At 43.0% G+C, this 26,993-nt stretch overlaps 1 protein-coding gene across 1 annotated transcript in view; it reads left to right on the top strand.

Annotated features, from left to right (window-relative positions):
* STARD13 (StAR related lipid transfer domain containing 13) overlaps positions 1–21,217 on the top strand; it is a 377,570-nt gene extending 356,353 nt beyond the window's left edge. Inside the window, 8 exon segments of the mRNA XM_038573307.1 lie at positions 6,181–6,379; positions 11,339–11,505; positions 11,508–11,551; positions 12,178–12,292; positions 13,142–13,363; positions 14,469–14,686; positions 17,555–17,731; positions 18,672–21,217. Of these exon segments, the coding sequence (XP_038429235.1) occupies positions 6,181–6,379; positions 11,339–11,505; positions 11,508–11,551; positions 12,178–12,292; positions 13,142–13,363; positions 14,469–14,686; positions 17,555–17,731; positions 18,672–18,789 (1,260 nt within the window). The 3' untranslated portion in view covers positions 18,790–21,217.
* The last annotated feature ends 5,776 nt before the right edge of the window (positions 21,218–26,993 follow it).

Genomic DNA, 26,993 nt, shown 5'->3' on the forward strand with positions numbered 1-26,993 from the left:
CCACGATTGTGTTTTGTGGAGGGTAGCCTTTTATTCAAACACATATTTATCCACGCTTCTCAATTTTCCTAAGGGTATATAAGACTCATTCCTCCTCTTGGCTAATTCTCTTAGAGCCTTTGGCTCTGCCTTTTACTAAGAACAAAAAATACTTTGTTCTAAACATTATAATGTATGGCCAGTGAATGCTTATCAGCAGAAGCTCTGTTCAGAAAACAGTGTTTGTTTAGACACACCTAAAGGAAATGCAGTCCATCTCTGCCATTAGCTTAATAGTGATAACATTTCTTGAGTTCCGGGCATGTTTTAGGCATTGTTCTGAATGTTTTACATTCATTGTTTCATTTAATGCTATATCCACCTTGGGTCGTGTATCCCCCAGCTGACGATGGTGTAGCCAACACTTGCTTGAAAAGCTAACTCCATAGTCCAAGTCTTTAAAAACTACACTCTGCTGCCACCTGTTAGAATTGCTTGTCCCAGTGGACTTGGAGTGATACCATCTCTAATGCTGAGAGACACTTGGAGAAATGGCCCTGAACGACTCACTGATGAATGCAGTGTCAGGATTTTGTTGATAACGTTGATTATTGCATGAGATGGTGTCCTTCCTGTGATCTTAGAAGAGTTTTTCTCTGGCCCCAACACCTGAAGGCATTGTGTTTCTTTAGGACAACTAGTGTGTGTTTTATATTAAGAACAACTGGATATGTTTTCCTCTCTATATTAGCTGCTAAAAAGATTGGAGCCAAATGTGTGTTCTGCCTGCAGTAAATATATGTAAATTTTTGGCATGAATTTTGTACATCATTCCTACTTAGGGCTACTCTTTTTATCTTTATTTTCCTTTTGTTCAGATTTTCTTATCCATTATCTTTAATTGTATCTTACCCATTTTATAGATCATAATAAGTCACCTTGAATTCTTTTTTGAACAAAGTTGGATGGAAATAAATGAATTCTAATACAACTGTTCTACTCACTACATAGTCTTTAGTGTAGGCTGGAAACCACTTGGGACCCCTGCAGATTCTGAATAATGGTTCCCACCAGTGAGACCACTGCTGTTGGGTCTAGTCTCCTTTCTGAAGCAAAAGTGATTCAAATTAAGGGAAGGACAATAGGCACCAAAGTCTCCTCAGTCTTGGCTCACTGGCTTTTTCTCAGTCTCCATATCAAGCCTCCAACTGTTTTTTAAAACTGGAAGAATGCGTTACTAAAAAACAAAAAACAAAAAAAACAAAAAAACAAAAAAAAAAAACGTGCTGGAAAAGCTTTGTAGGAAAAAGACTTATTTTGAGGACATAAATACAGATTCTAAATGTAACCAAAATGATTAATGCAACCCTCTCTTGTATCAGTATGAATCTGTAAGATGTCCAAGGGACTTTCACCAGACCCGATTACTACCTTATGAAGCCCTCCACATCTGTAGGGCTTCCCATCTGGTAAGTCACAGAGTGTGGAAAGCACACAGGGATCCGCCTCTGGTCCCTGCGAAGAAGGAAGGTGGTAATAAGAAGGGAACAAAGGAAAAGGGGACACACACAATGGAGAATTAAAAACCAGTATCAAAAGGAAGATTATTCTAGAGATTTAAGAGTGAGGAAGGGCAAATAAAAATGAATGAATCAGTAAAGAAAGAGGGAACAAGAATAAGAGGGAAGAAACACATATCACGCTAGACTGTTCTTTCTTTGCCAGTAGTACCTCCCTGGAACTAAAAAGCTTCAGGTCTGTACAGGATCTTGAGATCTCAGGCCCTGGGTGGTGGAAACCCAGAACATCTCAGAACATCTTTTCCCTAAACCACACTGATGGGCCTCTGTGCTGCCTCTCTTTACATGGTCCTCTTGAGCCACCATTCAAGACCCTCCCATGGTTTTGCCCTGGGTCTCAGGGAAGGGGGCTTCTTCCTGCAATGAGTTGGACCCCTTTCCCCCATGCTAAGTGTCTACCTCAAACATAAGCATTCATCACTAACAGTTGAATGCAGCCCCACAGGGCCCTGAAACATTGCCAACATTTTGCCTCCCACACTCCCAAGTGCAGAACAGTTTATATATGATCAAACAAAGGGTATCCATTCTCCCCCTCACAGCTGGCCTTAGATGAAATAAGGAAGTTTAGCCTTCAATTATGAACCATTTGTATTCAGACATAGCAGTGTGTGAGAGGAGCCTTGCTTTGTTGGCAGAGATTTTATTTCTGCCCTAAATCAGTGGTGCATGGAAGCACAGGCTATGCCTGTCCTGAGGAATATGAAGTCACTGCAAGGAGAGGCCCACCCTGCAGGGTTCAGAATCAGAACCCGCCACATGCCGTACTTAGGAACCTTTCTCTTTCTGAATAAAACCAACCTTTCTTCGTTAGCTGAGCATATTTCTGAAGAATAGGAAATGGAAGTCTCAATAAACATCATTAAGTACTGAAAGGAGTAGCATAAAAGGGATGCCAAGTAGGAGAGTTTATATTATTTAGATGAAATTTGAATTCTAATGCAACACTCATGCCCGACCACTCCTTCTAATGGAACAGTAAGTTTTAGAAGCCCAATTACGCTGGGAAGACACTTCCTACTCAGTACAAGTGTCTTCTACCCGATGAGTGTTCCTCACAGCCCTGTCGCCTACCTCAGATGAGATAAGTGATGTTCTGGGGCCTTTTCAGATTATACTTTGAGTCCTTGCTTTTTCACACCTGGACTTTTGGGTGGAAGACAAAAGAGAAGAAAGTAAAACAAGACCAAGGGAATACTTACCACTCACCCTTTTTCCTGGAAAATGAGTAAGCAGGTGCATGATCCTTATAAAATGAATTCTGCATTGCTGACCACCGAGCTTCCCTTTTTAGAGCTGGCATTTGAGCCATGCTTTAAAGGTACATGAGACTAGGATCTGCTATGGAGTTTGCAGGCCTCGTGCAAAATGAAAATGTGAGATTCTTTGTTCATAAATTATTAAGAATTTCAGAACGGTGACAGCAGAGAATTAAACCAAGTGTGGGGCCCTATGTGACTACCAGCAGTGACAGTCACAGAGGCAAATGAAAGACATTTTACTCTCCTTGGGTCTTCCTCATAATGAAGTTGAAGTATCTGGAATAGCCTCCCCTTCATAGTGGTGACGAGGCTGCTGCCCTCAAAAGCAACAGCTTTAAAATGGTTTCTTTAGCTCTCTATTTTTCACTTGGAAAAAAATTTTCACCAGAAGTGCAGATTTCATCACTGCTTTGAAAACTCTTCTAAGAAGAAAGGATTATTGACAATCACTCACGTCACCACCTTGGTTGTTGGGTGAAGGTAGGTAGACTTCTTCCTATTCTCCGGATCTCTATATGGAAGAATCTTCTAGTTACTGTGTCCGGGAAGTTTTCCACTGCAAGGAACAGAAGCTTGTCTTGAGATGGAGTAAACCATGGGAAATTCATGAGCTCACGTGACAAGAAGTCAGACATAGGGTGGTCCAGGGTTCGTTTTACCATCAGCTCCAGGCGCTTTCAAGACTGAGGTTTCATTCTGTCGTTTCCCTCCTGCCATCCTTAGTTACTACATCTGGGATCTGGTCTGAGTTCAGACCACATTTTCTTTATTAGGTTCAGGAAAGAAATTTCCTTCTGTGCTTCCAACAAAAATCCACAGATCCCACAGATATTTCCCACATCCCTGGAAGATAAGGGTGGGACGGGAAGGTTATTGTCAGAATTTGAGGCAGAACAAATAAATACCTGACAGCCCTCTGGACATCCTGTGAGATCTAAGTCAGAACAAGCAGCTCAGAGCCTGCAGCTGGAGAGCTCCAGACATGTCTAAAATAATTAAAATAACAATATTTGCTGAAACTAGAAAGACACTTGGAAACAGAACAATACAAAGAAAACACCGCCGGGATATGTTTGTACACGTACACCAGTGTACACCCAACATGAAGCCAGCAAGACACAGTGGACGCTCTGCAATTTACACACAAACACTTGTCTGCTTTATTCTGTTGATAGATTCCAATCAATATTTCTCTGCTGCTCAGAAAAGAACAGGAATTCTCAAAGGGAATAACAACACCAACTCGCGTGAGGATAAATGTTTGTGAGTCACACTTAAGAATTCACCTTCTAGGCATTTAGATTCTGAGAACTCCCATGTAGCACAGCCCTGTGGCACTGTCTCGGGCCTCCTTCCAGAACTAGAGGAGTGAAGAATGTAAACAAATTGAAGACGGAGCTCACTTTAGCAATCATTCATTCGACGTCTTGAATTTTTCTTTTGACAGTACATGCTTTCTTCTCATGCACTTTGGTGAAGTTTGGAGTAGTTGCCAGAGGATGATACATGTTCTTTAGATTCTTGAAGAGTCATCTAAGAAGGCAAAGCTTTTCATTTTCTAGACCTTCTAAACTTTAAGAATAAAAAAGAAAGCAATTAACTTTTTTCTTTAAATTAAAGTAATTCACATAGAATGTATTAATGGTTTCAGAGGTAGACTTCAGCGATTCATCAGTCATATAGAACACCCAGTGCCCATCACATCACGTTCCCTCCTTAATGCCCATCACTCAATTACCCTAGACCCCCACCCCTGCCCTACAGCAACCCTCGTTTATTTCCTATGATTAAGAATCTCTTAAGGTTTGTCTCCCTCTCTGATTTTGTCTTGTTTTATTTTTTTCCTCTCTTCCCCTAAGTGACAATAAACCTGAATATCCTGATCTGTGGAATTAGAGTTATAAGGCTTGGAATGCAAAAAAGTATTACTAAGAATTCTATTTTTATTGCCACAAAAAGTAGCAGTGTATAATTTCCCCCAGAATCCATTCAGCTGACATATACAAAACCCTGAGTATTCTCTAATTGCTTGGAATTCTTCTCCTGCTGTCACTGTACTTTAAAGGAATTAGAACTGCTCTCCATTTATAGCAATAACCAAGAGAGCTCCTCTCAGACACCTGAGCTTGGGTCAAGGCTGGCCCGGCACGTGGAGCAGCCCTGACGCGGCCTGGCGCCTTTCCCCAGGCATAGAGAGGAGGAGCCATGGCTCACCGGTGTGCTGCTGCTTACCTGCCTAACCACTGGGAATATTCCTACCTTGCTTCTTGGAAGTGGGCCAACCTGCGAGCCCTTGAGGAAGGAGAAAAAGCAGAGATTGAGGGTTGAATGAAGGACTAAATTTGAGCAACTCAGTGCCCTGCGGGCATTTAAAAATAGCAGATATGCAAATTTGCTGTGAACCAGAGCTCTGAGAGAAACTCAGCCCTTTCTTGGGTCGAGGCAAATCCAGAGTGCAGAGCCTCTCTAAAGGGGCCTAGAATGTAAGCTGCCAACCCCCTGCTGGAATCTCCATTCTCCTAGGGCTCTGCACCACCTCACTCCTGGGTCCCTTACTGCTGCTCCATTTTGTCAAGCAGAAGAGTAGTCTCAGCCCTAGGGATGAAAAAGGTATAAGACAATGTCTTGAAGTCTGAAAAAATGCCACCCAGGAATCCTTGCTGGAGACAGAGCTTATGCACATAATGACCATCCAGGTAGAATAATGAGTGCTAAGCACACATGAGAAACATACACAATCCATATAAGGATTCCAAAGAAGGACAAGAAATAAGACTTTTAAATCAAAATACATGCTCATGGTATTATTTTGATTCTCAAGCATATTTCTTGTAAACCTCTCCCCCAGAGGTGCACTGAATATAGTTGCTTATCTGGGATCCAGTGAACCATCCATTCACCAAACTTTCTCAAAACCCCTACTAAAGTGTAAACATTAGAGAGCAGGGAATTTGGTCTGGTCTGTTCACTCTTGACACCTAGCAACTCTAAATATGCCTAAGATAGAGTGGTACTTAATCACTGCTTGTTGGATAAATGAATGGCATGATAGCATCTAGTGTGTTAGAAGGCTACAGGTTACAAAGACAGTCATACACATTTTCTCATTTAGTCTCCACAGTAGCCCTGCAAAGTGGGCTATTATTCTTATCTTCATTTTACAGGAGATGGAGTTAGTGTTCTACTACTACTGCCCAGAGTAACTAAACTAGTAATGTACAATTTACTAGTTTGGATGCAGATGCTGCTCATCCAGTCCTGGTTCCATGCCTTGTCATCACTCTCAAGGTGCTTGCCTTAGGAAGAGAATGGCTGGGGTGAAGGTGGCCTCACTAACACGTCCTTGTGACTTGTTTCAGGTGGGTCTTTTTCGAAAATCGGGCGTGAAATCTCGAATCCATGCATTACGTCAGATGAATGAGAACTTCCCCGAGAATGTCAGCTATGAGGACCAGTCTGCGTATGATGTGGCAGATATGGTAAAGCAGTTCTTCCGGGACCTCCCAGAGCCTCTTTTCACCAACAAGCTCAGCGAGACCTTCCTCCACATCTATCAGTGTAAGTGGAAGTACTGCAGATCAGTGTTCCCGTGTGCACCCATCCACTTAAAGCATTCTTTAAAAAAAAAAAAAAAAATATTTTATTTATTTATTCATGAGAGACACAGAGACTGAGAGAGAGGCAGAGACACAGGCAGAGGGAGAAGCAGGCTCCATGCAGGGAGCCGGACATGGGACTCGATTCCGGGTCTCCAGGATCACGCCCTGGGCTGAAGGCAGCGCTAAACCGCTGAGCCACCCGGGCTGCCCAACTTAAACCATTCTATAGGCTGTCTGCCAGTTATGCAAGTAGTGCATGAATCCATAAAGAAATGTATAAAAGGTATCATTCTCTGCTTCTTTCCAGAAGTAAACTTTGTTCACAGTTTGATATGAAAATCTCCAGGCCATTTTTTATGCAGAAAAATACCTTTTTGACATCAAAATATTCCTCCTCAGTAGGGTTTTGTGTAAGATCTGAAACTAACACTCAATGTACTTTTAATAACTTTAAAGTGAAAACGGGACACAATAGAATTTATTTCATATATAAATGTTTTTTAAAACTTTAATTTTTTAAAAAAATAAGCATTTCCTTGAGATACATGAAATTCAAAGCCAAATATGTTAAAATGACCAGAAATAAAAAACAAATGTGTTTTAGTACAATGTATTTTAAGTGATGAAAAGCAAGCAAACTAAATCAAGCTTATGCTTAATTCAACAATTTGTATTTTCACTTGGAATTTTTTAAGTGATGTTAAATTAATAATTCTCAGCAAAACCCCTGTAATTAAAATAATCATTGAATAAAACAATGTCTGATTAAAAAGCATGTCCTTCTAAAGGTAGCTACAAAGGGGTATTAGAAATCAACATGTGACTCTTTCTTGATGCAATAATGTAATGATTATAAATTATTTTAGTGGTCCAAGTTCTGATTCTTTAGAAGAAATGTATTTGGCATGTGGACTTTGAGTTTTCAGGAACATATACATGAAATGAGGCTCAACATGGAATTGATCCAACTTGAAGAAGATCCCTGCTATAGAGAATTCTGTGCTAACTGTGCTTAAGGAGCCTACAATATTGCAAGTCCAAAAAGGATTATGATAAATACCACTTGTAAAAACAGGATAAAGTGATGACCCACTAAATAAATATTATTGTGTCAAAGTGAATAGGTTAAGTTAAATTAATGATACGTGGTGCATGATCCCAAACACAGTTCATGATTTTGTTGCCATAAGAGGTTGATCTGCATTTTTCCAGTTAAGCCTCCCTCATGGTTTGGAACTATCATATATGATTCTTTACATTTACTCAGTTCTCGGGTTAGGGTTGACATTAGTCTAAGATTAAAGCCAGATTATTTCCAAGAGATAAATCCCTTTGGTCGTTTCTGAAACTCACCAGCAAGAAACCAGATCAAAGAAGGGTTTATTTTAGCTGAGCAAACATTAACTGAGTTCCGCTTACGCACAGGGCACTGTGTTGAATGCTGCAGATGGTATGGATGGGTAAGACTTACTCTCTGCTCTTAAATACCTTACAGCTGAGGGAGATGAGACATGTACAGACATAACTGCCATATAGCAAGACTGGAGAAATTCTATAATAAGGTTACAAAGAAAACCCAAGGAAGTTGAGATGAGTACCAGGACTTGGTGTGGACAACAGATGGTGGAGAAATTGGAAGGAACACTTGTTGAGTGACACAAATAGCATGAGCATATGCCAGGAGTGGACAGGGTGTTCGTCTGGCTTGTGTGAATGGTAACTGTATGACACAATACCAGTGACTCTGAAAAATGAGACCGGGGCCATCCCAAGGAAGGGCATTGAATTTCAGGGCAAAGAGTTCATACGCGATTCATTAAGCACTGAGGAACCCTTGGGGTTGAGGTGGTTGCCAGTTACAATGCTCTCAGCTGTAAAGACAGAACCAGAAATCCAACAAGTAAACAATAAGGAAATTTTATAATCTAACATGGCAAGAAATCTGGAATTAAGTAATTCCAGAGTCAGTTAATTTCATAGCTCCGTGATGCCAGGGCTGATGTCAGCCTCTCTTGGTTATGCTCTCAAGGTTGCAATACAATTACCATAACTTACAATTATCATGTCTTCCCAAAGTCACACTCAAAGGCAAGAAGAGAACAGAAGGGCTTCTCCTGGGACATATGTCTCTTTTTATCAGGGAGATAAATTTACAGAAGCTCCTAGCATTTATCTTGGTCACGTAGGTGAGAAATGGTTTATACGTTCTCCCTTAATTCAATCGCTGGAAAGAGAGCTGGGATTACCATTTGGGGTTTAGGCCAACATGGTTATGCCCTGGGTCTGAGGGAAGGGCTCATCTTCCCTGAGATTATTACAGCCTGCATTCGAACAGCAAGTGTGTTTCCTTATGGAGGAGGAAGGAGAGAGTAGGTGTTGAGTAGGCGGCCAGGTCTGTGTCTGTCACAAGGGTCCATGTCCATCAGAACTGCTCTAGTCACCCATGAATCTGGAAGTGGTGAACAAGAGATACTGGACTCTACAAGAACAGAGGGTTAGTGATAAGCTGACACATTAACTGAGGTGCTGGATTACCTGCAGTGACTTCCAGCAATGAGACTGGAAGTTCAGTGTTCCATGGGTAGACTCTAGAGTCAAAGGGAGGAACCATTCTTCCTCCACTTCTCCAGAGCAGTTCTAGTTTTAGCTGTATTACTTCTTGGATATTTATCAAATGATTCATTAGAGTTTAGATGGATAATGAAAATAGCTGAAACCCACTGGTCTACAGTAGGGAGAATGGAGGGATCAGAGACTACTCTGTAGTCTTCAGGTTTGGGGACGGGGAGAATATTGAAAAGAGGGGAAGGAGAGCCAGGTTTGAGGGCAGGGAGAGCAGAGGTGTTCAGGACCAACTGGATGTTGAGTTTGAGGTGCTGATAGCCATCCACATGGTTGCCATTATCAACACTAAGATATGCAGATCTAGAATAGTCCCCTGAGAGCTGAGAAAGAGGCAGGAACTACAAGTGTCAGTGTAACAAAGGTCCAAGACGATAGGATCCAAAATGAATGCTGAATTTAAGGACTAGTAGTTCACCTTCACAATCATTTTTTAGTAGAAAAATCATAGAAGATACTTTCTGACGGATAAAGGAACAAGGGAATAGAAAGTTGAGGTGACATGAAGCCATGACAGATGACTCGTAAAAATTGTGTCGTGGAAGAGAAGGCCTGCCATGTTAAGTTAAACAATATATATATACACTAGACACCTTAGCTAAAGCAGCATATTTAGAAGCACAATGGCTTGGCTGAATTTATAACACTTCAGTACAGGCTTGAAATCATTAGTGGTGTCTCCTTCTATTTCAACAGAAGCAAGAAAAAAGAAAAAAGTTCTGCTAGAATTTGAACAAAATGAAAAAAAAAAAGAATTTGAACAAAATGGTTCTTTTCGACTAAACCCAGGTCTATCTTGTGCTGCACAGTGGACATGGTGGGGTTAAAGATGGGTTCTAGAACACTGAATGTAGTCAGACTTTTCCAGAAATGTGGATGTGCTGGCTGCCTGTGCCAGGAGCGTGCCCACCCCGGGCTGTCCGATGGAGAGAGTAGGTCCCAGGCAGAAGACCACCCCACAGCCTCTCTGGAGCAGCAGGCTCCAAATTTATCATGTACCCCTACAAGTAGTGAATACCTGAGCATGTTTACTTACTTATTTTTTCATAATAGAACTATACTGTGATATACGGTGCACATTCTAAAGCATACCCAATCAGTATTTTTAAAGCATGAGAGAAAACATAAACACCATTGGAAATCCTGATATTTTCTTCTCACAAGTCAAGGATTATCACAAACACATTCCCCCATCCCTTCAAAGGACAGACACCCTACTGCAAAGACCTGCCCTAAGACATGGTATTTTAAGAAAGAGGATGTACCCAAAGTGAGCTGCTGATGATAACTTTCAGAGTGAGAAGAATAAGGGCAGTGAGTCAGATCTCAAAGATCAGTAACAAACACATCCAGGGGGCAGCAAAATGCAGTGCCTAGCACCCACTTGCTGTGATTTTCTCCATCGGTTCACATCTGGGACCAGTGCCCTTCTAACCCACTATCACCACCACTCCACAAGGGCCGCCCTAAAGGGGAATGGCCTGGCACAGCCAGCCTTTCTCCATAACCTTAGTGAGCCTAGTTCCTCTTCCCCAGGTACAACCTCAATTTCCATAGTCTCCAAGATTATGAAGTACGTGACATTGGGTCACCACAGGGAGCCAATAGCACATGTCCTCTGCACTGAGCCCGGGTGACTTGTAGGAAAAAGAAAGATGTGTGCAGCTGACCCTCAAGGAGCTGACCCACTAGGAGTCACTCCAGAGAGCCAGCCAGCTGGATCCCACCACTCACAGTTAACTGTGCCAAGCTGGCATCAAGGCCTGGCTGTTCCACCAGGGGTGGGGAAAGGCAAGGCTGATGTCTCGTAACACAGTGGTGTCCGAACCGGCTCTGTAGAGCCCTCGGCATCCTGAAAGGTGCTTCCCAAGCTGTCGGGGCTGGGGGCGGTGGGGGGGTGGGGGGAAGGTGGGCATTAGGGAAGCCAGACCAACAGTGCCCCAGCCTATTGCCAACTTCAGCCAGAGCAGAAAACAAGATTGAAAATAACCGAGCAGGTAGATTGCTCAGAAACCATGAAAGGCCCGGCAGGGGGCGACCCTTGCCAAATAGCGTCTCGCTGTGAAGATGGCAGGTTTGGAGTTGGACTGCTGGGGTTCCAGTTCCATCTCTGCCTCTCTCTTACCAGCTGTGAGGCCTGAGCAATGACGTACTTTGTGGCTGTGGCCATGGTGGTTGATGATGGTCCTGTCTCTGAACGCATCTTCATCCCCGAGAAGGGGAAGCTCCCTCACTATCTCCCCGCTGGCTCTTTCTATGGCTGTTCCCCTATGACCTGGCCCCCACTTGTCCACAGATGTCCCCAAGGAGCAGCGGCTGCAGGCAGTGCAGGCTGCCATCCTGCTGCTGGCCGATGAAAGCAGGGAGGTCTTGCAGACACTGCTGTGTTTTTTGAACGACGTGGTCAACTTGGTGGAAGAGAACCAGATGACGCCCATGAATCTTGCTGTGTGTCCTGGCCCCATTCCCTCTTCCATCTTAATTTACTGAAGAAAGAAAGCTCCCCCAGGTGGGTTTTTCTCATCAAAAGCCATGATCCTAAACCAGGTATTTCCCCTAGTTGATTTTACACACACACACACACACACACACACACACACACCTTCTTGTGTTGTATTTCAGCTTGGGGATTTGCCACCATTTAGTTTATAATCAGAAAATGTTCCAAGGAGACTTAATTCCCATGCTCAGTTATGAATCCCAGTAGTATGGAAGGATGCCCATTGCAATCCAGAAAGCTTGAGGAGTAGTGTTGTGGTCTGTGTGTAGTGCGTGAGTAGGGAAGCAGGAAAGAGTAGAAGTCATATTTACAATCTTTAATGAAAAAAGCAGGACCTAAGGCTCCAGAACAGCTGCCTACAGTGATGTGGTTTCAAACTTGGGGAAAAAATAATTTCTCCCCCAGCAGCTTTTCCTGCCCTTGTAGTTTTCCATGGTTTTTCATTAGAAACTGTCAGACTCTTAAACTGACTCAGAATATTTAGGCCATGTGCTCATTGTTTTTATTTGGCAATGAGAAAGCCTGGGATCTGGATTAGCATCCGGGCATGACCCAAAAACAAAAGGGATGAGCTCAGTGTTGCGAAAAGCCCTTGGGTTTGGGATCTGCTTACTGACTCTGCCCTTCAATTACAGAGTCATACAGAAGAAATATGCCACCGGGAAGCCAGATCAAAAGGACCTCAGTGAGAACCTGGCCGCCGCTCAGGGGCTTGCCCACATGATCACGGAATGCAACAGACTGTTTGAGGTGAGCAAAAGGTTCCAGCAGCCTTCCTCACAGCTCTTGGAGCTACATAAGATGCTTGGAATGGTTGCTACGTTTGTGGCTCATATGTGTTCATTCCTGATTTTTTAAGGACAATAGTACACTCCGTAGCTCCGGTCTTTGCCTCTAAGAAATGTGAGGAGCTAGCTGTACAATAGAGGCTCTGCCGGTTAGACACCTGGGGTTGCTGTGATGATGGTTTTCAAGGAAACGGTTACATTACCTTCCATTGCCAGATTCAAGGCCAGCCTGCCAATTACGTTGCATTTGTTAACTTGGACTTGATGAGGTTCAACATCTGTGTGTGTGTGATATTGAGCAATCCCTGTCAACTAAGAATCAATGACAGCTCTGCGTATAGCTGCAGATATGTTCAAGAAGTAACTGAACTAGACTTCTGGCATACTTTTTGTGGTATAACTGGCATTTGTAAATGGGGAAAGTGTGCTAAAAAGGTAAAGGTATTTCTAAGTCATATTTGAGGTTTCCTTTAGGTCTGTGTGCTTAAAGTTTCCTCAGCCCACATTTTGCCAAACTGAATAAAAATACGTTTAAAGTAAAATAAAAGGGAAATGGAAAGACTAAAAGGGAAGTCATTGAAATGTTTTGAATAATAACTGTAGTCTCAGAAACGTATTTGTTTTTCCCGACTTTAGGAAATGCTCCCACCCCAGCCTTGCCGCCAATCTTGGGCAAACATCCCTGGCCCCATGGCACCAGGCCCACTGCCCATACTGTGGTTTTTGACAAAATTACTTTGCTTTCTTTAACTATCAGCCTCAGCTTTTCCTTAGCTCAGTATGTTGCTCTTTCGTGCATCTGTTGGTCCAGGTCCCTCAAGAGTTGGTAGCCCAGTCCCATAATTCTTATGTCGAGGCTGCGATCCATGCTCCAACTCTGGAAGACCTGGGGACCCAGCTGGAAGAGAGTGGGGCAACTTTCCATACGTACCTGGAGCATCTCGTCCAGGGCCTCCAGAAAGAAGCCAAGGAGAAGTTCAAAGGCTGGGTCACATGTTCCAGCACAGACAACACAGATCTTGCTTTCAAAAAGGTAATCTCAGGGTAGCTCAGTCGGTCAAGCGTCTGCCTTCATCTCAGGTCATGATTCCTGCGTCAAACTCCCTGGTGAGCGTATGCTCTTAAATAAATAAAATCTCAAAAAGGTAATCTCAGGGGTTGGAAAAAATTACCCCCAAAGAGCCATGTGTAACAAGTAGGGATTTGTTTTGCTTTATAAATGGCCATTCCAGGGGTGCCCTGGTGGCTCACTCAATTAAGTGTCTAACTCTTGATTTCGGCTCAGGTCATGATCTATCTCAGGGTCGTGTGATCACACTTCCCGATGGGCTCCATGCTAGGTGTGGAGCCTGCTTTAGGATTCTCTCTCTCGGTCTGCCACTCCCCCACCACCTCTAAAAAAATATAAATAAGTAAAATAAATAAATAAAAATGGCCGCTCTGTCCATGGGGTTTGGCACACACCTGAATAGGCCAAGGATCCACTCTGGAGATTGCCAAGCACTCCCTATTGCAGATCATCGGAGTGTGGACTGTGAAGCTAGGCTGCTGGATGCCAGTCATATCCCTATCTCTTAGCTGTGTGATGTTGGGCCAAGTCTCATGCCTCTCTGTGCCTGTTTTCTCATTTGCATAATGAACCTAATCCTACCACTGTCAGAGGAGGATTATTTAAAAATAAAATGGGTTAGAATCTTTCCTGGCACACAGTACATACTGTATGTGTTGGTGGTTATTATTTGTATTATCACTATTATTTATTTTTATTATTTATTATTTTATTATTTTTCTTCTACATCTTAACTTTAAAACCTGAAGTGTCCAGGAATCCCTGGGTGGCTCAGCGGTTGAGCATCTGCCTTTGGCCCAGGGCGTGATCCTGGAGGCCTGAGATCGAGTTCCGCATCAGGCTCTCTGCATGGAGCCTGCTTCTCTCTCTGCTTATGTCTCTGCCTCTCTCTCTCTGTGTCTCTCATGAATAAATAAAATCTTAAAAAAAAAAAAAAAAACCCGAGGTGTCCAGAATCACTTGTTCAAGTCACATAATCGAAGATGTTTTCCGAATGTCCAGTGAAGAATGGTAGGTTCTGGCTGGAACTCGTTGACCTCTTCAACCTTCGGTGGTGTCTTTTCCTAAGGTGGGAGATGGGCATCCTCTGAAGCTGTGGAAGGCCTCCGTGGAGGTGGAAGCGCCCCCTTCCGTGGTTTTGAATCGTGTTCTGAGAGAGCGCCACCTGTGGGATGAGGATTTTGTGCAGTGGAAGGTTGTGGAAACCCTGGACAAGCACACAGAAATCTATCAGTATGTGTTGAACAGCATGGCCCCCCATCCTTCCAGAGACTTCGTGGTCCTCAGGTAAGCCTGACTGTAGGGTTTAAGATATTTTTCTTTTTCCCAAAAGCAGATTAAGATCTGCATATTTAAGCATTTCTCAGGGTTCTACCACCAAAGCTCAGCCTCCACTGGGGATGCTAAGCGAGCGCTCATTTTCCTGGTGAAAACTGACTTTGCTGTATTTATGCCTGACTTCGTGCTTCCTGCACCCACTTTACAGCTCTGCTGGGCTCTCTGATGGCCCCTTTCATTATGGAACATATGGTTTATTAGGCCACAAATATTGTTCTTTCCTCAGAAGAGCTGCTGTTTGTCCAGTTGCCCTTTCTGCCAAATTATGCAAATCGAGTCTGACTTTTCTCCTGATTTGGCCTTTCTCCCTCGGGAAAGCAAGGCTTTGGTTTGTGTAGCTCTCAAGATAGAAGTGTGTGTAATTTCAGAATCCATCTGTATAACTTCAGATATTCACAACTCATTGCCGTGTATGGAAAGCTTGGCCCAACTCCGAAGGTCCAATTCTGTAGAGACAGTCGGATGTTCAGCGAGATTTCAGGGCCTGACAAGGCCTGCGAGTCTGGTGTCTACTGTTGAAGTATTGCTTCTGATCGATGTATGGGTTGAGCTCTGGCTCCCTGCCCTCTGGGTTTGGAAGGGGGTGCTCAACCAATGATAGGAAGGATGCCCAGTACAGCTGTGCACATGGGCTGGTGAGTCAGCATTGAATCAGAAAGAACATGGACTGAGGATACTAAGAAACAAAATAAAATATAACTTAAAACAATGTATTCTCTTTTTTTAATTGATAACTGATGGAAAACACTGTCTCTTCCCATAGATTGGCAGTGTAAAAGGAATCACTAGTGAAATTGCTGAATGTACATTTCAAATAGTTTCTTTATGAAACTCGTTTTGATGGCAAACTACAGGTCACTTTTCACATGGGCCTTTGGAGTTGGTCCTTGGGACTCTGAATTTTAAGGATCATTTTTCCCTAAATATGTGTGTTTATCTTAGCAACCTTGGGATCCTGGAGGAGAATGTGAGCAGGCTTAAGGGTGGCTTATTACCACAGTTATGGGAACATTTGTCATCTCATGGAATTCAAATTTCACATCTTCACTCTTATAAGCAGCAGATTAAATAGTTCTTCTGGGATGGCAGCCATGGGAATGGAGCCATGCCATAGAGAGGGCTGAGGGCCAGAGCCCATGCATGGAACCTCCCTCCTTCTGTCCACCCAGCAGTCCCGCCAGCCTATTTTTTAGTACAGGGCATTATTCCAGCTGCATGGGGAGGCTGTGGTCTGTGACTACAACAGACCGCAGTCCTGCTCTCTTGGGATTTACATTTTATCAGGAAGGGAGTGTCAATCAGTAATAAGTAAGGGGATAATGTTACTTATATTAAGGGGGGCATAAGTAAGATAGGACAGTGATTAAGGGGTTGAATTTTAAATACAGTGGTTAGGGCAGAGTCTCACAGCATTGATAGTTGATCTACAACTTAAAGAAGAAAGTGGGTGGATCATGAGGCTCATGGGGGAAGAACTCAACACTCAGGAAAATAAACCATGCACCAGACATAGTTCTGACAACAGGGATTCCTGTGGTTATTATGATACAAGAAGGTAGAAAGTGACAAGGTGAGGAGGTCACAGAGCTGAAATGCTTCTCTACGGAGGCTAGCAATCCATTTAGGACTGCCACTTTTACTTCTTGCTTGATCTCCTTCTTTAAATCCTCAGGAGCTTCTGGTGATAGTTAACTGAGGCTTTTCCCATTTTATCCCCACAAATCTGTACAGCTCCCAGTCTTTATCACTAATCATATCATCGCACATGAGGAGAATGGTCACACCCATGGAGAAGCTACGAGGCATTTGTATAGGGCTTGCTTCTTGTTCTTGTGGGGCACGTATAATAGTTTCTCTTTCTGGCGTGGTAGGACAAGATGGATGAAGTTATAGATGACGTGGCCAAGCAAGGGATAGGATTTGTGATGTAAATAGCTGAGATTATGATAATGAAACCTATGTCCTATGATAGAAATGGTTGTACACAGATGCTCTCATGGTTCCTGACTTCTATCTACCACATTTTCCTGAGTGATAGCCCCCTCTCTGCTTGAATAGCTCCTGTCACAGGGAACTTACTGCTCCTCAGATTGCCTGTTTCATTTTTGGAGAGCACGTTTGAGTCAGATTGTCTCTATACTGAAGTGACACATGGCATCCCATCTCTGCCTGCTGGGGCCAAATCAACTGTGTTTTTTCTCATTCCACTCAGGAGCCACTCAGGTATTTGAAAACAATTAGCAGTCCACATGTGCCTAGTTTGCTTCAGGCTGGGCACCGCCAGCTCATTGTTTTCCTTTAAGACTGAGTTGAGCATCACCTCCTCCAGGAAGCCTTCTCCTGTGTGCCTTCCCTTCCCTTCCACAGGATTGCAGAGCAATGTGTGCACAGCCACAGTACTGTGCTTACCTTGGTGTTTTAGAGGTCTCTTTGTATGCCTGTTTCTCTCCCTTGGTTGTGTACCTTCGTGTGGATACTCATGTACCCGGTAGGTGTTTGTTTGCTGAATGAATTGAATGTGCAAGGCCTAGTTCTAAACCTGTAAGGCCAACCCTTCAGTAATGGCCAGGAACCTCTGAGGCCTCGGTTTGGGGTTCCAGAAGCAGATTAGAAATGGCAAGACCAGTTCTGGCCCCTAGGTCAGAGGGCTGAGACCCTTGCTTTGAATTGCAGTGTAAAAATTTTACACACCCTTATGGAAGCCATTGGTTTCATCTAAGGTTTGGGATTTGAGCAGGAAAACACAGCTCAATGCCATGCCCAGGGTTTTCTTTCTCTCTTGGCCTTAATTTTGATGTGCCGGTTGTTGTGTGACAGGACCTGGAAGACCGATTTGCCCAAAGGAATGTGTACCCTGGTGTCCCTCTCTGTGGAGCACGAGGAAGCCCAGCTCATGGGCGGCGTGCGGGCCGTGGTGATGGATTCCCAGTACTTGATAGAACCGTGTGGCTCCGGCAAGTCGAGACTGACCCACATCTGCAGGATAGACCTGAAGTAAGTGTGCCCTCCCCAGGGTGGCAGGCACGCTGTCTGAGCCTCAGCTCCAGTGGCGGGATCGCCAGGGCCCTGTTTGCCATCCCGATTTCTTATTTCACTCTACTTTGTTTTTTCAGTGCCATTAGCGTGCCTTCATAGGTGATTACAGATCCTTTTCTCTGTTTTCCTTTTCCTCATCTTTCCTAAAACTCTGACCTGCTTCTGTGACCCTTGGCTTTTCTTTCTTCTCCATGTTGCTCCTGTTTCCCTATATGTGCCTCCTGCGCAGAGCAAACACACACGCATGGTGGCTGCTCAGTAAAGGCGAGTCCCGTTCTCTTGTGCTGCTGTTGTGCCAGCTCTCTCTTTGCTGTCCTCTCCTCTTAACCTGCTTTGAGAAGAAGCTAGCTTAAATCCAACCCCGTCAGAATGCCTAGCTGGCTCAGTGGTTGAGTGTCTGCCTTCAGCCCAGGGCGTGATCCTGGAGACCCGGGATCGAGTCCCACGTTGGGCTCCCTGCATGGAGCCTGCTTCTCCCTCTGCCTGTGTCTCTGGCTGTCTCTCTGGGTCTCTCATGAATAAATAAATAAAATCTTAAGAAAAAAAAAAATCCAACCCCATCAAGGCAGTCATGATGCTGAACAAGTTCCAGTCTGGGTACCATATAAACAGAATTTTCTCAGTGAATTCCAGAATTCAGTCTGAATCTTCCCTGAGGAGATGGTGTCATCGTAAAGCATCCAATGAACACTGAAAAGATGGACTGAATACTTGGCCAAAGAGGCATATTCAAGGCACCTGATGACAGAATGAGGTTCTCAGATCCTCCAGGGGTCAGCCCTGAATTGTAGGCGAGTGCACGAATGGGCAGGGCACAGGACAGCACGCTCTGTCATGATTAAGTGCTGAGATTTGGAAAAAAGTTTTCCCACTTTCTTTCTGATTTTTGTCTCCACAGAGGTCACTCTCCAGAGTGGTACAGTAAAGGCTTTGGACATCTGTGTGCAGCGGAAGTTGCCAGGATTAGAAACTCTTTTCAGCCCCTCATTGCTGAGGGTCCAGAGACTAAAATCTGAGTTTTCCCCAGTGTGACATCAAACTCAGGGAAGAGGAAGTGAACGGAAACACTTGTGGGAGAGAGTGTGCTCATGAGAAAGCAAGAGAGAGAGAGACTGAGTGACATGGTTAATGCTTAAAAATGGAAACACTGAGAAGTTGGAATGTTGAAGATGCAGGAATTTCTGAGAACTTTCTTAGCCTTCCTGGAGATGGCTACATCCCTACTAATATAATATTTTTAAAAATCAGAACATTTATCTATGTTACTTAAAATTAAATGGATTATTCCTTGTGCATTGCCGAATTTGCTATTTAAAGGCTTCTAAGAAGCATACTCTTAACTGTAAATAAATGTATTTATAGCCTATGTACATATGTGTGTATATCTCTATCCTTGCTGTATATATGTACAGTATCAATTTTATATATAATTGCATCTTTCAAAAAGGAACGCATCTGACTCAGTGAGTCCTTTCCTCACTCTTGTGGTTCTTTCCAAGTTGCTCTCCCATCTCCCTACGACCATCCTGTAAGCTGAGCAGAAGCTGCTGCTAACACCAAGGTGTGAAAACGTGTAATCTGTCAGTCTGCCCTGCTGTCTAACCAAAGATTAGCTAACCAAAGGAAAACAACAGTACAAGGTTCTTATTTGTTGTCAGTTTGTGCGTGTGATTCAAAAACTGAGCTTAGGGTGTTGGATAGAGCCAGGAAAATAATTTGTACTCCTCTTAAAAGCAAAGAAGTGGGGAAGAAGTTGTGACCAAGTGGAAGGCTAGGTTACCAGTTGCCAGTGGACCCAGCCAGGTGCAGTTTCAATGAAATGTCAGATGCCCACAGGCCGCTGGAGTCAGCATAAGTAACTGAAAGAAACTTTTCCCTGCTGGTTAGAGCCAAATAGGATAGCCTTTATACATTCACAGCCAAAGGGAGGCTCTGTGTCTTATCAAGTTTTCATAGATAACATTTCATCATGTTCTTAAATGTCATTCTCTATGACCAGTGGCCTACTTGGTCACAGTTAATTGGTATTTTCTTACCAATATATTGCACTGAACTTAACTCTGGACACCAGACAAGGGGAGGTGATGGTCATTTGAGAGTCCTGGACCATTACAGTTTCAGGGAATTCTTATTTTGTTACATATGATGCTCTAAAGATAGAATTCATTAAAGTTTTGCGATTTGAAAGACAGGGTTTTAAACTAATGGTAAAACCAAAACTATACTCTGCAATTAGTTTTAGAAAATATAAACAGGTTTCTTAATTTCGTATTTCTTCATTAGCCAGTCAAGCTTACCTAGATGTTTGACCCAACCTTATTTATTATTGTAGAGACTAAGCAGATCGACTCTCCTTAACCAATTGCTAATGTATTTTAGTTGTGGGGTTGGTTTTATTGTAATTCAACAATGAAAGAGAAGAAGATAAGTTATTATGTTTGGCTTCAGGGAGAGATTTTCTTTGGTAATCCATGAGAGATTGGTATCATAATTTAGCAACTGGTGTGGGAGGAAAAAAAAACTTAAATGAGTGTTTTCCCCTTTCTTGTATTGTATGCATTTATGTTATTATGTAATGTTTTTTCCTATAAGCAATGTGCAATTCTTTTATTGAGAGAAATAAAAATGCTATGTATGAGTTCTATATGGTGCAAAGGAAATCATACCATTTGTTTATGACCCAGGAATTTTTTATTTCCTTGCCTACAAAAGATGGTGCCAGCAAATCCATAATTTTCTATTTGGACAGTGCTCTGTGAACAAAATAAATTCACTTATGCCATGCATCTTAGGTTTAACCATATATGCTGGATTACATTCATATGCATAGACAAGATTAACAAAGTCTAGTTTAACACCTGTCCAGAGATAGAATCCTAGGTGTTTGGAAAATGTGATAGACACACAAAGATGAATCGTATCACCGAGTTTAGCGTGCACACAATCATCTGGAGACCTTGTTCAAATGCAGACTCTGATTCAGGCAGTCTGGAATGAGAGTCTACATTTCTAACAAGTCTCAGGGATGCCCATGCTGCTGGCCCAAAGGCCACACTCTGGAAAGCAAGAGGATACAAAAAACTAATATGATTGTGTTTCTGACTCCTCCTCACTTCGAATTATCTGACTGACTTTTCTTTTTTTACACACATACTAATCACATCACCACCACATAACACAGTGCGTCTAAAAAAAAAAACCCAAAAAACAAAAAAAAGGAAAAAGGAGGGAAAAGGTGCATCAAGCTTGTTTGTCAAGTACCACAGTGTTTTACTCATGGTTATCTTGCCAATGGAAATAAAATATGATATTGCATTTAAATATTATATTTATACCTCATGTATATTTTTACCTCAATTGTTGGTATCAGTCATCAATTGTAAATAAATAATTGCCAAGACAAATACATTTATATACATTAAATATTTCCTATTTTCTATAAAATATATGTTGATTTTCATGCTTCATCCTGTAGGTTGAAAACCTGTATTCAGTATCTCTCCCAAATACAAGGAGGTTGTTAACATTCACTAACAGTCTCGGTTTCTTAAAATGTGTCAAAGGCATTAGAGTGATGGGAAGGGCTGATTCTTTACATTTCACTGTGCTTAAGACTGGAAGTCATCAAAACACATTTATGGTATTTTTTATCAAAGATTCCGTAAACTCTAGCTACATTTCATTTTAACTGAGAAGACCAGAAATTGAGATGTGATGAGGTGACTTCTGGCTGCAACAGTAGATCACGAAGAGTAGCCCACATCTGGCTCTAAGCCTCTTGGCCTCATTCTGTTTGTTCTCTGCTTTACTTCTAAAAGATAACAAAAGTAGCTCCTAATCAAGTACGCAGGAGCTCCCTAGCATTCTCAACTACAGGCTCCAAAAGCCACAAAAGACCATATGCCCCCATAGAAATGTTCCAAACTCTGCCCTCTGTGCATCTCCCTCAAGCCTTCCTCTTTTCCTTGAAAGTTTTGCCTTTCATAGGCAAAGGAGGAATTTCAGTTGCCCCTTTCTTCTACTTCAAAGAAGAGAACATAGTGGTCATTCTAGCAGCCCCTGGCTACAATGTCCTGAGACCCTTAGGCCATATGAATTCAAACTTGATTGCAAGCATACTTGTAATTCTTAGGTATGACCTATTCTACTTCTGTCTTTTGATATTTAGCTGCAGAAAAAAAAAAAAAAAACTGGTCATATGTCTTCTTCTCAGGATGATAGGGTAGAGGGATAAAATAGACTCCAGCAAAGGGGAGTGTCACACACTGACCCAAAAGCAAAATCAGTCCAGGCCGACTGCATAAGGAATTAAGAAAGAAAGACTTGAAGTTACAACACTGTAAAGCCACAGAATTTGAACAACTGGCAACATGCAATGCTAGGCATGCCTAGGCAGGCCACATCCTTGCTAGACTGAATGTTTACTTCCATTCTAGCAGTCGCACCTAACAGGCTAGCCAAATGCCTCTTAACCCACATCCTCCTTGTGCAGAGATGAGGCTCAAAATCCCAAATAATGCTGTCCCTTTGAGGCAAAACCTTCTGCATAGTTTGTTCATGCAGAGCACTCCATTGGACACTGAAGGGGAGATGGAACACTGGGCAGGCAGAGGTGTGGATAGTGATAAGCAGCAGTACATTCTTGTCACCAGTTAGCAAGGACTGAACCACTGCTCCCTGCAGAAATATAAGGATAGGTTCCCATGAGCCTCTACTCACATTTTTGTCAACCAATCAGCATATAACCTTGTTCTAGGTGCACTTCTGTTTAATAGAAATTTCTTACAACTAATTATTTACCCACAGTATTTCTTTATAGTAAAGCAACAACCGTCAAGAAAGGCTTAATATTTTCTGGAACCCGAGTAATCTGTCTATAAATTTCTTTGGCTTTCAGCCTCGCAGCCTTGCTTTTTAAATCATTATCTTTTGTATGGGCCATCATCTTATGAATCCACAAATTTAGGGCTTTCTATCTTGTCCACAGCTTTGTCATGCATTATCAGTGTTACTTTCCAGAGTAGCCTGACTTACAGATCAGTGTATTGCCTCTTCCTTTTTCTAAATGTACCATATTGTCAATTCATTAACATTGAACTCACAGCACTAAAACTCCTGGCTAAGTGAAGCTTATCTAACACATATATTTCCTCTGTAAGGCATATTCCAGCCTTCTTGCATTCAAGAATTCAAGACAGCACTCAGGACTGTACCTGGGGCCATTTTAAACTACAAAATCATAGACAAAAAGCACAAAAATGGAAAAAATTTGGTATTAAATACATCATGAAAAGGATACTTTTTATAGTGTGAGAACTTAAACAGGAAGGCAGAGGCCACATTTGCTTGATATCAGCTGGGAATGTGCATGAACATTGGTGATTCCAATTTTGTGCCATTTTGCACATATCCCAGAATGACCTCGAAAGAACAGTGAGTATTGACTTGGAGATTACAAAGAAACCTAGAAAGTAGGCAAATTGGCAAATATAGAATCTGCAGGTAATGAGGATGAATATGTATACACAATACCCCGTAGTAAGTTACCATGAAGTCCATGAAGCCCAGAGGCGGTGGTGACTCCCGGGGACTTTGGAAGAGTGACAGAGAGACAAGCACATGGAAAACCTGCGATGTGAAGGGAAAGGATGGGCTTGGGCATTAGATGGAGGTTGGGTGTGGCTAAAACAGAGGGTCAGAGGGTACAGAGGATAGCAGTGAATGGAGAAGGAGGTAAAGCTGAATGGTCACAAGCCAGGAATTTTTTTTTTTAAGATTTTATTTAAAATCTTAAAATTTTAAATTTCTCCCTGCTGGGAGCCCGATACAGACTGGATCCTAGGACCTCAGGATCTCACGAGCTGAAGGCAGATGCTCAACTACTGAGCCACCCAGGGCGTCCCATAGCCAGGAATTTTTAAGCTGCAGCACGGACTTTGGACTCTCTATTGAACCAATTGAGACGTGAATTCACATTTGTTTTGATGGCAGAGACTTAAAATGGGCTAAAAGAGAATTGATGTATTCCTGTATGCAGGAGCAGGGGTGTGAAGACACCCCCATCTTTGCCTTTTCCTCTCTTCGGTTTCTACATAGACAGAAATAAAGTGACTGATACCACTGGCCCTTCTGAACTGATACTAATCCATAATCACTTGCCTTTCCTTTCATTCTAGGATATATAGCTTTCCCTTATTTCCTCTTAAATGGGGAGTACTTATATAAATTTAGTATTCATCTGAAAATCCCAGGAAAGACACTTTCAAACCAATATGCCAAGACCTGTGGTGCTCCAGATCAGTCTGGGTGCTCTAGGATCTGAAGATGCCAATTGCTGGTATGATGAGCTTACTGGTGAGATCTCCAAGGACAAACTCTGAATCAGCAGGAAAAGTTGGCCTGGTGCTGATTTCTGTCTCTCTCAATTATAATGCCCGTTGCCTATCCGGGGGTGGAGGGTAGGCTGGTTCTGGTGATGAAACAGTGCTGACCCTGGAGCACTTGCTCACTGAGAGAAGACATCTCTAATCTGTAGAAGTGACACTTAAGCTGTCATTTTGCCTCCTCCTTCAACTCCAATATGGCCAAGACGTGGACCTAAGACCTGTCCCATGAGCCAGATTGGAATCTGTTCTTTTCTGCTTAGACCAGGACCCCAAGTATGCTAAGGGGGGAGCTTCTGGAAGATAGCAGCCATTAGAATGACTAACAGCTGAGATGAGGACAGACTGGAGTGATGAAGGGTAGAATGATGGTGGGAAATCCAAGCAGAAGGCTGTCATCACATTCCAGGTGGGAAATATTTGCGGAGAAAGAAGTGGAGAGATTTTTAAAGATACCGCTGAGCTGGAATTAATAAGATCTATATATTAGCTGGTTGTGGCAGGGTGGGGAAACGGAAGCAGCTGAAGAGGACTCTGAGTTACGAGCTTAGAAAAACTTGCATGTGGTGAGTCCTTTAACTGATATAAGGAGAAAGAGAAGGAAGAACAGGTTTCAGATGGGAGCAAGGCAGGGAGGGAACCATGTTGGAAAGGTTGGTCAGTCAGGCTCTGATGACAGAGTGCTTGCAATGGCTGGGAACCATCCAGACAGAGGTCCCCAGCAGCCAGTTGGACACACAGGTTTGTAACACAAGAGAGTGCCCAGTGCCCAAGCTACAGCTGCGTTCCTTAGGCCACTTTGGTTTTGTCATTCCTGCCTCTTCTGACCATGCACTTAATGGCCCAATAATACGGAAGCACTGTTTCTCATCTCTGTGACTTTGCATTGACCTTGTCTCTGTCTTGTTGGTCATGTGATAGCCTATTTATTCCTCAAAGTCAGATTTGGGCATGGACTTTCCGACCATCCCTCTCAAATCCACCTATTTCTTTCTATATTTCTCTTACTGCATGAATCACATTGCAGTTCATTATGTAGCAATAAATCTGACTCTCCCACTAGATGATAAGCTCTTGCGGTGCGTACCAGGTCTTGCCTACCTTTGAAACTCCAGATCTTAAACTTTCTGCCACATCATTCCATAAATATTGTTAAAATGAAGGGAGCATATAAAACCTGGACCTTAGGATGACAGAAGCCATAGACGTGGAAGCCATAACCTAGGGACACTGTGTAAAGTGTTGCAAAGCTAATGAAATAACTTTTTGTGATTATTTTGTGCTTTGACTACTTCACCTCTCAGAGAGTACAAAGCACAGAGAATTCATTGGTCTCCCAAGAAGTTAAATGTGGCTGTTTCTGACATTAGCAAATGTTAACCACCTGCTTACAGCAAATAAAACAGATTAGATGATTCATTCAGTCAATATGTATGGAGCCCTGTTACGTGTCAGACACTGTTCCAGGCTTTAAGTAAATAAAACAATAAATAAAATCAGTGAACAAAAAAGACAAAAATCTCTATCCTTGTGGAGCTTATGGTCTAGTGGGAAAAATAGCCAAGGAACAAGACAAATAATTGGCCAGGTAAGCTTTACAGAGAAAAATAAAACCAGAGGCAGTAGATAGATCAGCTCGTCAAGAAAAACCTTACTGAGGGCTGGGCGGAGCACTGCTCCAAGTGATACCCTATTTTTCTCTCCAGCTCCACTAGAGTTTCTAAAATTACAGTGGTGGGAATGATCAATTAATTAATCGATTTGCAGAGACCTGTTCCCTTTGAAGAAAAAGAAGCACAGCAACACTACACACATGAATCCCCTGAGAACTACGCTTGCTGATACATAATGGCTGCATCTTCCAAGCCAGTCAGAAAGTGGGGCGAGGGGCACCTGGGTGGCTCAGGGGTTGAGTGTCTGCCTTCTGCTCAGGTTGTGATCCTGGGGTCCTGGGACCAAGTCCTGCATCTCCCGTGGGGAGCCTGCTTCTCCTTCTGCCTGTGTCTCTGTCTCTCTCTCTGGGTCTCTCATGACTAAATAAATAAAATCTTAAAAAAAAAAAAAATGAGGTGAGCCAGGATGCACGGATGTTATAAATCTGCATTTCCCAGACAGTAACATTTTTTTCTTATGCCTAAATGATCAGCATAAGGAGGTCTTATGAGGGTCTTAGAGAAGAGGTGGGCGGGGTCCCCCGCTGTTCTGGTTTCCAGATATTAGCACGTTTCAAAGGTACCAGGCACTTCAAGGAGTTCTGGCGACCAGGTCTCTGGTGTGCTCAGGAGTAGGCTCCCCTTCTTCAGTTTTGACGTCCTCATCACACCCCACACATCAGCCACACCTGCTGACAATGACCTCATGAGCTTACTGCTGGGTTCCATACATTTCCTTTCTGCTGTCATCACGCTGACCTTCGAGGGTCCTCAGGGGGTGGGAGGGAGACCCGGCTCTCCCCTTGATACCTCTGTAAGGAGCCGCCCCAGATCCCCAGATCCCCACAGCACACCTGGCTGACACCTGGTTGCACACCGCTCGGGCCACCTCCCTTGCATCTGTCATCCCACCTGCTGCAGAGCTGATTGATGACAGTTTACTATGAATGAGTTTCAGACAAAGCTACTCCATGATAGGTTTGCATAATTAAGCTTTTTCTCTCTTTATTGGGGATCAGAGGGCATGTGGGTTTCAGGCATCAACAGGTCCGTATGAGCTATTTTTGGAATTAGGAAGAGCCCAAAATTACACTACCGTGTAAAACCCTGAATCTGAAAGGCAACCTGATCTGGTTGTTCCAGGATGACTGGGGTACACAGGAGGATCGTTCCCCTGCCTGGCCC

The sequence above is a fragment of the Canis lupus genome, chromosome 25 (assembly GCF_011100685.1).
Source record: "Canis lupus familiaris isolate Mischka breed German Shepherd chromosome 25, alternate assembly UU_Cfam_GSD_1.0, whole genome shotgun sequence".
Classification (NCBI taxonomy): Eukaryota; Metazoa; Chordata; class Mammalia; order Carnivora; family Canidae; genus Canis; species Canis lupus.